Raw genomic sequence first — 16,742 nt, forward strand, 5'->3', positions numbered from 1 at the left:
GAGTCGTTCCCTGGTCAGGGACCCCTGGAGTGGAGTCTCCACCCTCCCAGTGCCCCTCCCGTGCTGAACCCCTCCTCACATTGTCCGTGAAGATGACCCCGAACTTCCAGATCTGGTACTTGATGTCGATGGACATGAGCCTGTGTGGGGTAGAAGGCCAGATGCCTGAGGGTCAGACCCTGGCCACCTCCCCGCCTGGCCAAGGCCCATCTGGGGTGCCCCCACTCACCAGGTGAGCAGCCCCGGCGGCGGCTCTGGCTTCCGCTCGTTGTGGGCTGTGATCTCCAGCGTGGCCAGATCCATGCCCAGCAGCTCGGCAATCCGCTCCCGCCCATAGATATCCCCATGCTTGTCCAGGACCTGCATCAGAGGGCCTCGGGCAGTGCGCCAGCACGGGGGTGGGGGGTGCAGGATGGCTTCAGTGGGTGGGGGTGGGAGGTTCTGGAAATAGCCAGAACTTTGTGGGAAATTGGGAAGGCTGCTACTTTCTCCAGATCCTTGGGGGTGGGTCCAAAGGTAATGAAGGTCCAGTGCACCCATTAGCCAAATTAATTGGGATAATTTTATTATTTCCAGGAAGCTAGGCAAGGAAGCCTACATAATTGGGGCCCCCTGTCACTTCTGCCCTCCTTTCCCCCCACCCGCCTCCTTGCTCACTCTGTGCCAGCCACACAGACTTCCTGGCAGTTCAATTACACCAGAGTCATTCCTGCCTTAGAACTTTGTACTAGCCATTTTCCATGCCTAGGCCACTCTTCCCCCAGATTTCCCATCTGCCTCACTCCCTCATTTCCTTTTTTTAAAAACATTTTTATTGAGAAATATCCACACACATACAGTCCAACCATACTGAACAATCAGTGGCTCACAATATCATCACATAGTTGTATATTTTTCACATGATCATTTTTAGAACATTTGCATTACTCCAGAAAAAGAAAAAAAAAACCTCATACATCCCATACCCCTTACCTCTCCCTCTTATTGATCCACAGTATTTTAATCTATCCAATTTTTACCTTATATCTCCCCTTATTATTTATTTAATTAAAAAAATTTTTTTTTTTTTTTTTTTTTTTTTTTTTTTGCATGGGCAGGCACCAGGAATTCAAACCCAGGTCTCTGGCATGGCAGGCGAGAACTCTTGCCTGCTGAGCCACCATGGCCTGCCCATCTTATTATTTATTTATTTTTACTCATCTGTCCAGACCCTGGATAAAAGCAACATCAGATACAAGGTTTTCACAATCACATGGTCACATTATAAACACTGTATCGTTATACACTCCTCTTCAAGAATCAAGGCTACCGGAACACAGTTCAACAGTTTCAGGTACTTCCCTCTAGCCTCTCCAATACACCATAAACTAAAAAGGGATATCTATATAATACATAAGAATAACCTCCAGGATAACCTCTCAGCTCTGTTCGGAATCTCTCAGCCACTGACATTTTATTTTGTCTTATTTCTCTCTTCCCCCTTTTAGTAAGGAAGGCTTTCTCAATCCCATGATGCTGGGTCCTGGCCCATCCCCAGAATTCAGGTCTCACATTGCCAGGGACATTTACTCCCCTGGGAGTCATGTCCCACGTAGTGGGGAGGGCAGTGAGTTCACCTGCCAGGCTGGCTCAGAGAGAGAGGCCACTTCTGAGCAACAAAAGTTCTCTGGGGGTGACTCAGGCATAATTATCCATAGGCTTAGCTGCTTCTTTGCAGGAATAAGCTTCAGAGGAGCAAACTCCAAAACCAAGGCCTCAGCCTATTGACCTGGTTGTCCCTACTGCTTGAGAGAATATTAGGAATTCACCAGGTGGAGAAGTTGAATATTTCCTCCTTTCTCCCCAGTCCCTCAAGGGCACTTTGCAAATACTTTCTTATTCTCTGCCCAAATCACTCTGGGATATATCAGGGCATCACACTAATCTGTACAAATCAACACCATCTCATGCCCTATTCAAGATTCCATGTAATTACCTCACCTTCTTTTTAATTAACATGTCCTTTCCTGACCACCCTTCCCAGAACAGCAACTTTCCTAACACATTCCCCATCCCTCTTCACCGTCTTCTTTTCACAAAAGCACCTTTATCACCACCTGAACATTATAAACGCGTTCATCGTCCTGTCTAACTCGAATGTCAGAATCACTGTTTTGTTTGCTGCTAGATCCCAGGTCCCTAAGACTGTTCTTAGCAACACAGCAGATACAAATACACATTTGTTGAGTAAATGAATCACGGTAAAGGCCAACACTTATCAAGTGTTTTCCTATATGCCAGCTATTGCTCCCTCCCTGCGAGGCTGGCACTATTACTACCCTCCTTTGAATATGAAAGAAACCAAGGCACAGAAAGGTTGACACAGGAGCAGAAAAGCAGCCAATCTGGCTCCAGAGTTCTTACTCTTTGCCATGCACTTTATATGAATTGTCTTATTCAGGAGAGGCCGGTGTGAGTATCCTGCCATTTCCAGGTGGGGAAACTGAGGTGCTCCTCAGAGAGGCAAAGCCTCTTGCCCAAAGTCATGCAGCAAGGGCTTGGCAGGGTTGGCATGGTCTGGTGGCAGCAAGGGACCCAGACTGGGAGGTCCCTTCACTTCCCTACCCATGTGCGCTCACCTTCCGCTTCACGAACTTGTCCCAGTAGTTGCTGGGGAAAGACCTGCCGAGAGAGATATCAGACTGAGAAGGGACAGAAGCCACCAGCCAGGGCAGGGGGTGGAGGAAGATGAGGGGCTTGAAGTTCATTTCCTCAGTAGTGAACCTAAGTTTCCATGCAGGTACCCTGCACAGTAGGGCTGCATCTCACTCGGGGTCAGGTTCTAGGACCATGCCAGGCAAAGCTCGCGTGAGGTCAACCGTGACCCCCACTGCTATCCTCAGTAGAGCCCAGGTGAGGCTTGTGTTCAGAGTCAGGATGTGCGGAAGATGCCTCAGGTAGGGAGGGTCTCACATGGGCTAGGACGGGAGGGCCCTCAGCCAGCAGCCTGGCCCTCCTGCAGCTCCCAAGGAATGATATGCTTTTGCACGCTGTTTTAGTTCATTTAAAAATGTTTAGGTGATTCTTGCCCTTTACTGGCTGATTTTCAGAAAATTTTTTGATGCCCTAGGATTCTGAAGGTGGCTGATGAATTGGCGTTTTTTTGTTTGTTTGCTTTGCAGGAGGAGGGGGCGCATGGAGATTTATTATGAAGTGATGAATTTAAATCTATTTTATGTGTCTCAATTCATGGCAGCCCATATTCTTGTTGGTGCCGAAATTGTCCTTGATTTGTCCACAGAGAGCCCCTTCCAGGTGGGGCTTTCGGCATGTCCCCACTTTTATTGAAGCGCATTCTTGTTTTCTGAGCCAACAAAATAACCCAGGCTCATTTATCCAATGGGAGCCCTTCCAGGTGATCCTTTTGTCATGTCCCCATTTTTGTTTGAGCACATTCTTGCTTTCCGAATCAACAAAATAATCCAGGTTTATCTTGTACTTGCCCTGCCCTGGCCTGGGAATCGGCTACTTATCTAGGGAGCCTGGTTCCTTTTCATGGGAAATGGTCTTTAGAAGTCAAAATCTGGGCAGATACTATTTTAAACAGCCATTTCTCTCTTTCTTTTTAATTTTAATTTTATTTTTTGTTGTTAAGCACATGTCCTTGAATGGGGGTGAGCTAAACGTGCCTTTGACAGTGACAGAGAATGCAGGGTTTGATGTGGCTTGTCACCTTTCTTCCTCACACCCTGTCTACCAGGCAGGACCCCATAATAAAATAACTTCCAGCCTTTTTCTGGGACTTACTGTGCCCCAGAAACTACAGTTACTCATTTAGTTGTTTCAAGATCCTTTCGAGGTGGGTGCTTTATGTCCACTTTACACATGTGGAAACCAAGGCATAGAGAGGCTAAGTGACTTGGCCAAGAATTCACAGCTAGGACGTGGCCAACCTGGGGTCTGAACCCAGGTGTTATGGGTTGAATTATGTGTCCCCCCCCCAAAAAAAATATATATTGAAGTCGTAACCCCCAATATGAGACCTCATTTAGAAATAGCATTGCGGCAGTTGGAATTAGTTAAATTAAGATGAGGTCATATTGGAGTGGGGAGAATACCCTAACCCAATAGGACTGATGTCCTTTAAAGAAGATGAGAAGAGACAGAGAGAGAGAGAAGACCGAGTAAGGACAAAGGAGAGATTGGAGGGATGTGTCTATGAGCCAAGGAATACTGAAGACTACCACCAAACAACAGAAGCTAGAAGAGGCAAGAAACACTTTCCCCTTCAGGCTTCAGAGAGGCACTGCTCTGCTGACACCTTGATTTCTGACTTCTGCCTTCAGAACTTATTGTGAGGCAATAAATTCCAGGTGTTTTAGGCCATGAGGTTTGTGGCACTTCTTTCAGCTGTGCTAGGATACTGATGTACCAGGCATATCTTCCGATCCAGTGTTCTGACTCGAGAGAGGCCCCCTAAAGGAAGCACCCTACTATACAAACCCGCGAAGTGGGACAGGATCTAGGTGAAAGTGGAGTGGGCTGGGGGTACAGGTTAGGGGTTCGGAGTTCCACCACAGTGTACTCACACACCTTCATCCTCTCATTGGACCTAGTTTAAAAACCAAGTGATCTAATATTTTCCACTCATAGCACCTGAGAGAGAATCACGGCTGTGGGCAGGGTTTAAAATGCAGCTTCCTGGGCCCCACTCCAGACTCAGTGAACAGAACTGCCAGGGCTGGGGCCAGGAATCTCCATATATCACCAGCACCCTCACAAGTTCTCTAATGCAAGGGAAATTTGTGTACGTAATGGAGAGAAAGACTAAGGCTTGGGGTGAAGCCAAACATGGCCCCTCAGGGACTGGAACCTCAGTGTTCTGAGACCCAGGGCTGGACTGGAGTGGAAACCCAGCTCCCCTTTCCCTGCCCACCCGGAAGTGGGCCTGGGTCCTTACGGCGTATTCAGCACCAGTCGGTCCCACTGCCCCTTCACGTCATCGTCCTCAGGCTGCTCTGTGATGTAGAGACCATCAAACTCTAGCTTCCGGGCCAGCTCCTTCTCCCGCTTAAAGATCACGAGAGGCACCTAGATTGTGAAAGGGGTGGGGGTGTCAGGCCCCTCTGGGAGACCACATTCTCAGCATAAGCCACGAAATCTTGTGGGAACATGTGTGAGACCTCACGTTACAGGAGCATTTCCAGAGGGGTCAGGCTGGGACAGGGAAGCAGAGGTGGAAGTGGATGGAAGTGGGGCAAAGCATTCCAGGTGGAGGGAACAGCATATGCAAAAGTTCTATGCCAAAAGAGAACTTGGTTCATTCAATAGTAAAATATGAAGATTTGCGAAAACAACCAGCCCTCATGGAACCCAAACTGAAACACTCAACATGCCTTTTAGGGCCTCACAAACCTCAGGCATATCTGGTGTGAGAGCCCACATCCTCCATTAGTGCCCACGTCATATCTGAGACCTCCCCCAGATCTTAATTCACCAACTGATCAGCATGCAGGAATCAATATTCTCAGTGACCAATCTGCTTCTTGATCCAGAAATTAACATAATGACCTGCATACTGCTTGGGTCATCCAGGACCCGGCTGCTCAGCCGTGACTGCAGCAGTTCCCGGTTTCAATATCCTCCTTGCTGAAGACCCCAGGCCTGGGTCCAGTTCCTCAGCCACTGTGGCCCTTGTCCCAGGTTTCCCCAGTCAGAGCCCCAGGTCCCCTCTGTCCCAGCCACTGCACGAGGTGCCCCAGCCCACCTTGAGGCAGTTGTAGCCAATGATGCAGAGAAAGGCCACCAGAGTGTGCAGCAGGCTCAGGCAACGCAGGGCAGGTTCCATATAGCCCGTGCTCTCCTCCAGGAAGTAATACACCATGTTCTCATCCTCGTCGCCCTCGGCCTCCTCGCTGGCCCCTGAGCCCCAGCCAGAGCCGCCGCCACCGCCTGACCCTGCGCCCGACAGTTCCCCTGCTGCGGAGCCCTCCATGTCATCCTCGCCTGGTGGAGAGTCTGAGACCTAAAAAGGGGGCAGAGGTCATTCAGGGTGGAGACCCTGGTATTCTTGTACCTGGTCTGTGACACCCAGAACCCACTAACAAAATTAACAACCTCGGTTACTAAGGTTGGACTGGGCCCCCTGTCAGATATGATCTTGTGGGTCTGTCAATCAAAATGGAGAGGAGGGCCTAGGAGCCTAGCTAGCAAATCAGATTCTGTTCTGGGAGTTTGATTATTGAACTGAGTGCTCAAAGGAGGGAAACAGAGTTGATCCATCATGATGGGGAAACCCTAAAGAGACTGGCCACCAATACTAATACTATAACAATGACTACTAGTAGCTAACATTTAAACAGCATTTTCTATATTCCAGGTATGATTTTCAGGACTTCACATATTCATTCTCTTTTAATCCCCACAACTTTAAGAGGTACTATCGTTATCCCCTATTTTACAGTTGAGCACAGAGAGGTCAAGCACCTTACCCAATATCACACAGCCAGTGAATGGTGAAGCCAGGAACCCATGCTTCAATCCCTCTGCTAGTCTGCCTCTCTTTCCTGTTACTCAGATCCCGGACACGACCCCATGGCCCTTATGTCCTTCCAGGAAGCCTTAACCCTTTCCTTTCATTCTATGAGCTGCCCATTTCCTCCTTCCTACAAATCTTCATCTTAAGTGAAAGCAACAAAGCTAACTGAATCTCTGGGTACTGTAGAAAGGTAAAGGCATGTTTCCAGGGGCAAAGGGCTGGCAAATGGCAGAGCTGGGGCATGGAGCCCAGGTTCTAACTCTCACAGGCACTTGGGCCTCTTTCTCAGATGGGCCTACACACCCATATTCACCCTCGCAAGGGGGTCCCAGGATCCAGATGTCCAGCCCAAATCTTCTAAGGAACCCCAAGCCCAAAACCTTGGCCCTTCACTGTAGGGGCCCTGTGAGTCTGTTGGAGGCTGAGCTTCCTGCCCCACAGCCTGGATAAGGGTGTGACCCACTTGGCCCCTTGTGACCAGCACCTTATAAAACAGCAGGATGAAGTTGATGGCAAATGCCAAGAAGAGGGCAAGGAATCGTAGAGTGTAAAAGTTCCGGGACAGGTAGTTCTAAGAAGAGGAGAGAGAAACGGAATGAGAAAGCTCACTGTCCAGCCTCTTCCCTGGAGAATCCCTCCCATCATCCACCCAGCATCTGGGTCCTCAGCACCTGGTCCCACAACCTATTTATTGAGCACCTTCTGTATAGCATGACCTGGGCTAAGAGCTTTATATGCATGACTGCGTTTAATTCTCATCACAAACCTATAAAGTTGGTATTGCCATAATTCCCACTTCACAGATAAGGGAACTGAGGCCCAGGGAAGTGCCACAGAGTCAAGAAATGGCAGACTCGGAATCTGAACCCAGGCCATCAGGCTCCAGCAGCCACACTTTCAAAAACTTTACTGTGTAGCTTCCTGTGTGAGGTTACCCTGCCTGCTTTACCCTAGACAGGGGGCAGGTTCCATCTCCTCCTTTTCTACTCCATCTTTCCCTTATCTCCTCATTAAACCACCTCCTGTTCATCCCTTCACGTCAGGTTTGGCCTGGAGAAGAGAAAGGACAGAGTCCTAGCCCTACCCTCCCAAATGCTCTCCCTTCTTCTTGGACTAGATGAGAAGCTGAGTTCATCCCCAGGAACCAGGGGCGCTCAATCCCCCATGGAGAAGAGCTGGGGCTGGCATGGGAGCTCAGGCCAGAAGATGAGAGTGGAGAAAAGGGCCAGGGTTAGAGGAGCAGAGCCATGACCTCAGCTGGATTTAGTTGTGGATAGAGCATGGGGTGGGAGGTCGAGGCAGGTGGCCCGGGTAAGCGAAGGTGTGGAGACTGAAATGAGGTCTGTGAGGAGGGGGAGGGGGAGGAGCCAAGGAAGGGCCATCTAAAAAGGCTGCCATGTGCCCTGATCCTGGCTCTGACTGGTGTCATCTTTGCTGTCTCCCCAGCACTGGTTCCTCTCAGAGATGAGCCTGGCCTGGGTGAAGCTCCAGAACAGGGTGGGGAGGGGAAGTGAGTGCAAAGGCCAGGGCCTCTGTGGGAAAGGAAGTTTCAGTGTGCCCTTGCTGGGTCCTCACCAAAAACTTCACCCTCTGAACTTCCAATTCTTCCCAGAATTCCAGGCCTGCACCTCTGGCTTCCTCCTTCTTTGGAGGGGTAGGGGGAGGTGCTGTCTTCTTGGGGGAATCTGGTGGGGGACCAGGTACTTCTTCCTTTTCTCCATTCTCGGCACTGCAGGACAGAATACCCACAGAGGTCAGGAGGTGTCTGGGCCATTAATTAATTCATTCAAAACCGCTCACTGGGTACCCACAGTGCCTAGCCCAGGGCTGGGTGGTGCTGGGGACATAGGGTGAGGAGACAGCCCAGGTCCTGTTGTCTGGGGACTCCAGGCCAGTGGAGAGACAGACCCATCAGCAGGCAGTATCAGGGCTAGAGCAGGGGAAGCCGAGGAGGGTGTGGAAGCCCAGAGGAGATACCTCCTCAGTTTAGGCATGAGTGTGTCAGGTAGGCTTCTCGAAGGAGACATGTGACAGAATGGGAAGGATGAGGAAGACTCAGGTGAAGCATGAGGGAAAGTATTCCAGGTAGAGAGAACAGTAAATGCCAAGGCCTAGGGTTCAGCAGAGAACATTCATTTTTCTCTTACCTTTCATTGAGCCCCAACACTATGCCCAGCCCTGGGCTGTGTGATGTTGAAGACACAGGGTGACTAAGGTAGTTTCATGCCCTGACCTCCAGGGGCAGGGGCACCCAGTCCAAGGGACACATCCCCAAGTCCACTCACTCAGCTTTCTCAGGCTCCGGCTCCGGCTCCGGCTCTGGCTCTGGCTCTGGAGGCAGCTCCTCCTCCTCTCCATCCACCTGGGGACAGAGCAAACATCAGGGCCCAACCTCCACCCCAAGCACTCCTCAGTGCTGGCCTGCCTATTCTTCTCTGTTTATTTCCCCACCAGAAAGAAAAGGGATCATGATTCCCATTTTACAGAGGGGAAACTGAGGTTCAGTGAGGTGGGACATCTTGCCCAAAGCAGTGTACAGGATCAGACTGACTCAAGTGGTTGTGTTCATCCCCAGAGCTGCCCATCACCTTGGCAACCCACAACCCATCACCAGGAAGGGCCTGAGGATGCTCTGGGGGCCTCTTTCACAGGCGACAGGGGCTGTTTAATTCCCCCACGACCACGTGTGTCTCCAAGGGTCTCTCCCAGTGTCCTTTTAGTTCTTGGTCTCTATTATCCCCGTTTGGGTCTCTGGTTCTGAATTCCTCTGTTTCTCTCAGGAGCACCGCCTATGTCTCTGAGAACCTCTCTACAGTCCACAGCTCAGTCTCTCTCTATCCCCTCTCTGAGTGTCTTTCTCCTCCGGTCTCTGTGTGCATCTCAATGGGTGTGTCGCTAAGTCCATCTCGCAGGCGCTCTCTCCTCTCTCTGTGTGTATCCCGGCCCCCTCCCTGTCACTGTCCCTTGAGTTTCTTCTTTCCTTCTTCCTCTCTTCTTCCCTCACAGCCCCCAGCTCTCTCCACCACCCTGAAGATCCTGCCCGCCCTCTCACCACCAGTTTCCTCTTGAGGATGGGGGAGCCCTCGGGCGTGGGTGGCTCCACCGGCGTCGTGTCGCCCATGTCGCCGAGGCCGCCCGCCCCTTCGTGCCGGAAGGGGCCTCCTTCGACCACGGCCCCGGCCCCGTCGGCGCCGCCCGGGCCGGCCTCGCGCTCCGCCTCCTCGTCCCCGGCGCCCTCGGCGGCGTCGCCCGCGCCCTCGCCCGCGCCCTCGCCGTCCGCGTCGCCGCCGGGCCCGGCCGCCTGCTCGCCGTGCACCTCGTCGCCCGTGGGGTCGGGCATGCCCGCCAGCAGCTCCGTCACCGTCACCTTCTTAGCCCCCTCCACGAGGCCGCCGCCGAAGAGCGAGCCCCAGAGCAGGCGCAGCGCGCCCGTCGCCGCCCCGGCGCCCGCCGACCCCACGCACACCGCCGCCGCCCAGAGCAGCGCGGCCGAGGTCGTGGCCGCCTCGCGCGCCGTCAGCCGCCGCAGCCGCCGCACGCGCCGCCGCACGCTGCGGTAGCTGAGGCCCCGCAGGGCCCAGGCCGCCGCCGCCCCCAGCCGCGCCGGCACCCCCGCCGCCGCCGGCCCCGCCGCGCCCTCCGGCCCCGCCGCGCCCGCCTCGGCGCCCTCCGCGCCCGCCTCGGCCGCGCCCTCGTCGTCGTCCTCCTCGGGCTCGCCCTCGGGCTCCGAGATCTGCGCGGCGATCTGCATCTCGAAGATGGTGTCCTCGCAGAAGCTGACGAAGAGCTCCATCTTCTCGGCCTCGCCGCCCTCGTTCACCACGTCGAAGATGAACTGGCGCTTGGACTCCTTCACCTGCGGGGCGGGCGGGCGAGCGGAGGAGGGGGGGGAGGGATGACAAGCGCGCAGTGGGCAAGGGCTCAGGGTCACAGGGACAGCAATCACGACAGCCACAGGTGTCCACCCCGCAGCAGGCCCTGTTATAAACCCAGTGCTGGGCTGGTTATTATGGACAGCAAAACTGTAGCGTGCCCTCAGTAGGCACTCTTCTCAGCACGTGGCTAAGGCCAGGCCCCCATACCTAGCAGTTTATATAGATTAACTAATTTAATCTTCACAAACAACCCTAGGGCCTAGAGGCCATCCGTATCCCCATTTTACAGTTGAGGAAATGGAAGCCCAGAGAGTCTCGCACCCAGGATGACACACAGCTGAGAAGTGGCAGAGGGAGGATTCCAACTCCAAATAGGCTGGCTCCAGAATAGATGTCTTTAGCTACTTTGAAAGTCAGGGCATAGTGGTTGAGGGCCAAGCTTCTGCAGCCAGCCAGCCTGGGTTCAAATCCTGATTCTGCCACTTACTACCCAGGTGACTTAGACTTAATTTTCTGGGTATCAGTTTCCCCCTCTTTATAGTGGAGATATTGAGAGGGCCCAGGTTTTAGGGTTGTTACAAGGATTAAATGAGTTCACAAATTCTGAGTGATTAGAACAGCACCTGGCACCCATATAACATTTGCTGTGATTAGTTTACAGCTGCAGGAGTGCTGGAATTCCAAATGGAGGGTGGATGCTCATGAAAAGTGGGAACAGGAAGGGGTGAGAAGGAGGAAATGAGATTTTAGGCTCAATACTAAAGAGGAGAGTGTCCATGTGGGGAGCACGTGAGGGCAGAGCGGGTGGAGAGGCAGCAGAGCTCCCACAGTAAGTACAGGAATGAATGTAATGGCCCAGGGTTGAATAGGGGCTTTCCGCAGATGTGGGTTTGGGCAGACACCCCTGATGCAGAGTGCAAGGATGATGCAGCCATGTTTGGGCAAGATGTGAGGTGAGTGTGCAGTAGTACCCCAAGGGATACAGTGAGTGTAAAAGAGCTCGAGGGTTCCTGTGGAGTATGTGAGTGGGCATCAGGGACCAAGGGAGGGGGCAGGTGTGAGGAGCATGTAGTCTATGATGGAGTGTCTGGAATGTGTGGCTCAGTGTACACAGGGACCTGGGGGGTAAGTGTGGTAGGGATCTGCAGTGTGTGTAAGGTGGGCATGAGTGTGCATGGGGGATCCAGAAGTCAGTGTAAGAGGGCCCAGAATGTGATGACAGGACATAGTTTGGGACATGAGCCCAGGTGTTCATGAGCCAGTGAAGAGACACACGGGGCTCAGTTTTTGAAGAGGTGATGGCTGTGCAAACCTCATGGGCTATGAGTGTGAGATGGGAAAGAGTGTGCAAGAGCATGTAGGAGAAAACATGTACAGGTGCATGGGGGGGCAGTGAAGGAATAAGAGGAACATGTGAGTGCAAAGGGTATGGATACAAGGTGTATGCAGGCTTGCTGTGCAAGCTGAGTGTAAGCATTTAGGGCCACCAGGGAAATGGGTGTGGGGCTGGGAGGCTGAGGATGTGTAAGGGGCATCTGGGGAGCACAAGAGAATGGGGAATGGGAGACATACTGGTTAAGTGTGTGAGGTGGGCCAGGGACCAGGGCCACGTGAGTATGTGTTGGGGCAAGTGAGCGTGTGAAGAGGTATTCAAGCACTTGTGAGCTAAGCATTTGAGGGAGCGGAGACAGGGCACATTAGGCCAGGGAATAGGCAGGAACCATCTCAGGACACGTGGAGGCACTGTGGGCACTTTGAGAGGGTGTCCATCTGTTAAGACAGGCCTGGGTAAAAATGAGTGAAGGGTGGACAACCACCTGGCATGTCAGGGGGACACGCTGGGTGATCGTGCAAAAGGTGTGCTTCCTTGTGAGGGCCTATAATAAGTGGAGTGGGCATGGCATGCTAGAACCTCAGAAGGGGTGACTGGTGAGGGGGGGGCATGCATACCAGGACATGCCGGAGCCCATAAGGTGAGTGTGCAGAGGAGTGGTGCTAGAATCAAGAGGGGGCACACCAGGAGCTGCTGGGAGGAGAGCAAGGGGTTTACCACCATGTGGGTTCAAGCATGTGACAGTCTGTGGTGGCATCAGGGCTATAAGGGTATACCAGAGCTCATAGGGCAAGTGTGCAAAGGGTAGGAATGGCACGTGAGTAGCTACAGTGAGGGCACACCAGATGCTGCTGCATGTAGACCGGGTGTATAACCGTGTCTGGGCCAAGTCTACAAGAGATGGACATAGGTGTGCCATGATGTGCAAAGCATACACAGCCCCGTGTGGGTCCAACTGTGCCAGAAGTGGACAAGGGTTATGTCCCGAAGCCCCGCGAAGCGAGCATACACATGCGCCGACCTGGGGCATCTCCCACTGGGCGCGGTTGGTCTCCGAGATCTCGAAGTAGATCCGCTCGATGCGGCGCGAGGCACCCATGATCTCAATGCGGCCCAGGTAGGGGCGGAAGTACTCGAGGATGCTCTCGGCCAGCTCGAGGAAGTTGCGCAGGCGCGGGTCATGCGGCACGTGCTCGGACAGGTTGGTCAGCAGCACCGCCACGTTGAAGCCGATGTCGCGGGCTGGCTCCTGGAAGCGGTTGGCAAACTCCTCACAGTTGATCATCTCATTCTCATCTGCTTCGGAGCAGGAGAGCAAGAACTGGATTTCTGGACCGGAGAACTGCTTCTGACTATCCATGGCCTGGTGGATGGGTAGGGGTGGGCAGGAGGTCAGTGGGAGGCATGGGGAGCCTCTGTGTTCCTCTTAACACAACTGTGGACTTTTCATAAAAGCAGAAAAGTCCAGCATCACATAACCAGCACCCAAGGCTGAAATCCAGTTGGTTGGCATGGGGAAGGCTGTATCAGTCATTAAAATACTGGAATGTCATAATTCACCAAAGCTGAGCTGCCATCCACTATAACTGCATTCCATTTACAGAGATCGCAAAAGGTCAAAAGGTTCCTGGGCCACTAAAAATTGATGCGAGTTGGTGTTTTGCAACACCCCAAGCTCTGCAAGTGCCAACCTGGTAACCCTCCAGGGCTCTCCCCCATCCTCCCACATGAGGTGAGCCAATGGTCTGCCCCTGGGGTCTTTGTGCTCTGCTTCCTTGCAGTGGGGTCTGGCTAATTGGAATCAGGGAAAAGGAAGAAAGTGGACTTGTGGTATTTGTCTCCGGGCTTCCTCCCTGTGCTGGTAATATCCCTGGCTCCAAGGTCACAGCTCCAGAGCAGAGTTCTCTATGCAAAGCCCATTCTGTTTCTGAGTTTGGAAACTGCTCTTTTCTCCAGGCCAGTTCTCTCCAGTCCCTAGCTGGAAACAGCTCCCGGTATTGCGAACCCCGAGAGGACTGCACAGCTTGTAACTTCCATCCACCCTGCCCATTGCTTTGTAAATTCCTCCCTTGATTAAACTCTCCTCAGTTCCTTCAGTGGCATGTTTCCTGAGGAGGACGCCAATACACTCCACCACTTCAGTCAACCCCTCAGTGCTCTTTTTTTATCCCTGCAACCACCACCATTTCAGCAACTAAAATAACTGACACCTGGAAGTCTCTAAATATCAGCTGGGTATAGTCATGTCCCCACTGCCCAGAATTAACAAAGGCTCATGGTGACATTTTTCAAATACTCTATTTTTTAGAAATTAAAACAGGAATAGAGAGCGAATGTGGTAAAATGCTAAAATTGGTGGATCTGGGTATCTGGGAGAGGCATGTTGGAGTTCTCTGTGAGGGTTTCATATTATATTTTTGCATATTTGTTTTTGTTACTGTCCTGTAAGTTTGAAATTATTTCAAAATAAAAAGTTTAAGAAAAAAACTAGGTATGGTTGAAGGCTTCTCTTTATCCTTGCCTTGCTCCATTTCTCCCCACCCTCTCTGGTGATAACCGCTTTGCTGGAGTAGGGTTGCATCCTTCCAAACACGTCAATACTTCTGCTACCGATACCCAGCCGTCTAACCACAATGTAAAGTATCATCCTGTGCATTTTTAAGTTAGAGAACTGCTATGAAAATCATATAATTCAAAATTTTCTCTTTTCACTCAACTGTATAGTTTCAAGATCCATCCTTGTTGATCTATATATCGCAAATGCAGTTATTTTCACTGACTAACAATCTGTGTATTTTCCTGATGATAGACATGAAAGTTTCCAGGTTTTCACTGCACTTTCATTGAACATTCTTTTGTTGATCTCCTACACAATTTGCAAGAGGTTCTCTAGGGCACTTTTTCAAATGTTTTCGATTGCAACTAGCACTGAGAATGTATTACAATATAACTCAGAGAACACTCATATAACTACAAAGAAAAAGTTTTAAAATACAATTCTTACTTTTGCTGTGCAATGCACTCTGCAATGTTCTATTTTATTTTTAAAGATGCTGGTCATGACTTAAATCTCATGATCCACAGATGAGTTGCAAGAAGTAATTTAAAAAACATTGTGCCAGGGTATGAAAAGAAGTGAAAATATCTCATTTTATAAAGTGCTTTGTAAAAAGCCAAGAACTTTGCAAAATGCTTTCTAAATGAGTAACATGCTTTGCAAGTCATGAAGGGCTCTAGAAACCACAGAGTGTGGGAGACACGATCACACAGGAACTCCTCACCTTCTACTCTTGCTCTAACAACCTGCCTTTCCTCCCGTATGAAGCAGCGTGGTACTGCCCCTGTCAAAAAGCTCACCCCTTCACGGGGGCCTGGTTCCCTATCCTGTCATTCACAACTGAACTCTGCTCTTGTGATCTGCGGCTTTCTCTTTGGCATCATCCATTTGCCTACCCCTTCCTTTTTCTTTCTTTCTTTCTTTCTTTTTTTTTTTTGATGGGCAGGCACCGGGAATCGAACCTGGGTCTCTGGCATGGCAGGTGAGAACTCTGCCTGCAGAACCACCATGGCCCACCCTGCCTACCCCTTCCTTTTGAAATATCTCCTTCTCTGACTATTGTCAGTTTCCTTTGCTGGAGTCTCTTCTTCAAGACCTCTAAAGTTGAGGGGTGGGGTCAGGGCTTGATTCCACACCCCTTCTTGAGATATACATGTTCCACAGAGATATCACTGAGACCCAAGAAGAGTCAACCTATGTTAATGATTGCCAAGACTACATCCCCGGCCCTGACCACTGCCCAGAACCAAGACATGCAGTTGATGCCCTCCCTCACATCTCTCTTTGTGGGTGCCTAATGGGTACTCCAACTTAAAAACAGCTAAAACTGAACTCTTGATTTCTACTTCAAAACCTCTCCTCCCACAGTCTTACCCATCTCAGGAATAGCATTGTCACCACCCAAGTACTTATGCTAAAACCTTTGAGTCATCCTTGATTCCTTTCTTTCATTTCACCGCCCACACCTGATCATCAGCAGACCTGGCAGCTCTGCTTTCAAAATAGATCCAGAACCCACCCCTGCCCCCACAGTCTGTTTCCCACACACAGGTTGAGGGACCTTGTGAGCAAGAGACAGACCATGCTCCCCGCTCAGAACCCTCCCTTAGCTCCTCTCACTCATGTCCTTTCTGCAGCCAAGCAGACTCTGCACAATCTGCCCCCTTCTTAACTCTCAGCCTTTATTTCCTCTTCTCCAGCCACATTGGAGAAGCCACAGTTCAACCTTTTCATGTGCCGTCCCCTCTGCCCTTTGCCTGGGACACCCCCACCCTCCCCCATCATAGTGCCTTCATATCATTCAGCTCTCAGTTTAAATATCCCTTCCCTCTCTCCCTGACCACCCAGATTACAGGGCTCACTCCATCCCTGCTCTCTCTTATGCCATTCTGCTCATTTCCTTCAGATCACATATTTTAGCCTGAAACTCTTTTGTTTATTTAGTTATTTTCATCTGTCTCTCACTACTGGACCACCAGCTCCTCAAGGACAGGGGTCTCTGTCTGATTTATTCACTGCTGTACCCTCAGTACTTGGGTGGTACCTGGCCACCACTATATATAGGTGCTCAATATGTATCTGTCAAATGAATGAAGCATTCTGAAAACTGAAAAGAGTTTTAAACTTGTCATATCTTTTGAAAATTAAAAAGTCCTTTAGAAAAAACACAACAACCCTGAACATTCCTGTTGGCCATAAAGAAATGGAAAAGCATGTTGTAAAATACAGCTTTATATTTATATCAAGATTTATAAAGAGGGCAGGCCACGGTGGTTCAGGAGGCAGAGTTCTCATCTGCCATGCCGGAGACCCGGGTTCCATTTCCAGTGCCTGCCCATGCAAAAAAATAAAAACTAAAAATATTTATAAACAGTTTTGGAAATCATTTGAGGCTTTATAAATGTCGAAATGAGAATATCACCAATTTGCAGTCATGCATGAACTAACGTGTTTGGGTGC

General features: G+C 50.9%; 1 protein-coding gene and 1 long non-coding RNA gene across 5 annotated transcripts in view; one reads left to right on the forward strand and one right to left on the reverse strand.

The window, feature by feature from the left end:
* RYR1 (ryanodine receptor 1) overlaps positions 1–16,742 on the reverse strand; it is a 112,496-nt gene that overhangs the window by 4,277 nt on the left and 91,477 nt on the right. For all 4 annotated transcript variants that reach the window (XM_077131964.1, XM_077131963.1, XM_077131962.1 and 1 more), the window contains 10 exons: positions 12,747–13,088; positions 9,570–10,373; positions 8,803–8,879; positions 8,093–8,246; positions 7,002–7,088; positions 5,747–6,004; positions 4,940–5,070; positions 2,619–2,661; positions 230–360; positions 80–140 (listed from right to left, as the gene is read on the reverse strand). In XM_077131964.1, coding sequence (XP_076988079.1) covers positions 80–140; positions 230–360; positions 2,619–2,661; positions 4,940–5,070; positions 5,747–6,004; positions 7,002–7,088; positions 8,093–8,246; positions 8,803–8,879; positions 9,570–10,373; positions 12,747–13,088 — 2,088 coding nt within the window. The remainder of the gene's footprint in view (positions 1–79; positions 141–229; positions 361–2,618; positions 2,662–4,939; positions 5,071–5,746; positions 6,005–7,001; positions 7,089–8,092; positions 8,247–8,802; positions 8,880–9,569; positions 10,374–12,746; positions 13,089–16,742) is intronic.
* On the forward strand, positions 10,407–14,215 carry LOC143659232 (uncharacterized). Its single transcript, XR_013163479.1, has 2 exons — positions 10,407–13,091; positions 13,329–14,215. It is a non-coding gene; the product is annotated as an uncharacterized LOC143659232 (long non-coding RNA).

This window comes from Tamandua tetradactyla, chromosome 16 (genome assembly GCF_023851605.1).
Source record: "Tamandua tetradactyla isolate mTamTet1 chromosome 16, mTamTet1.pri, whole genome shotgun sequence".
Lineage (NCBI taxonomy): Eukaryota > Metazoa > Chordata > Mammalia > Pilosa > Myrmecophagidae > Tamandua > Tamandua tetradactyla.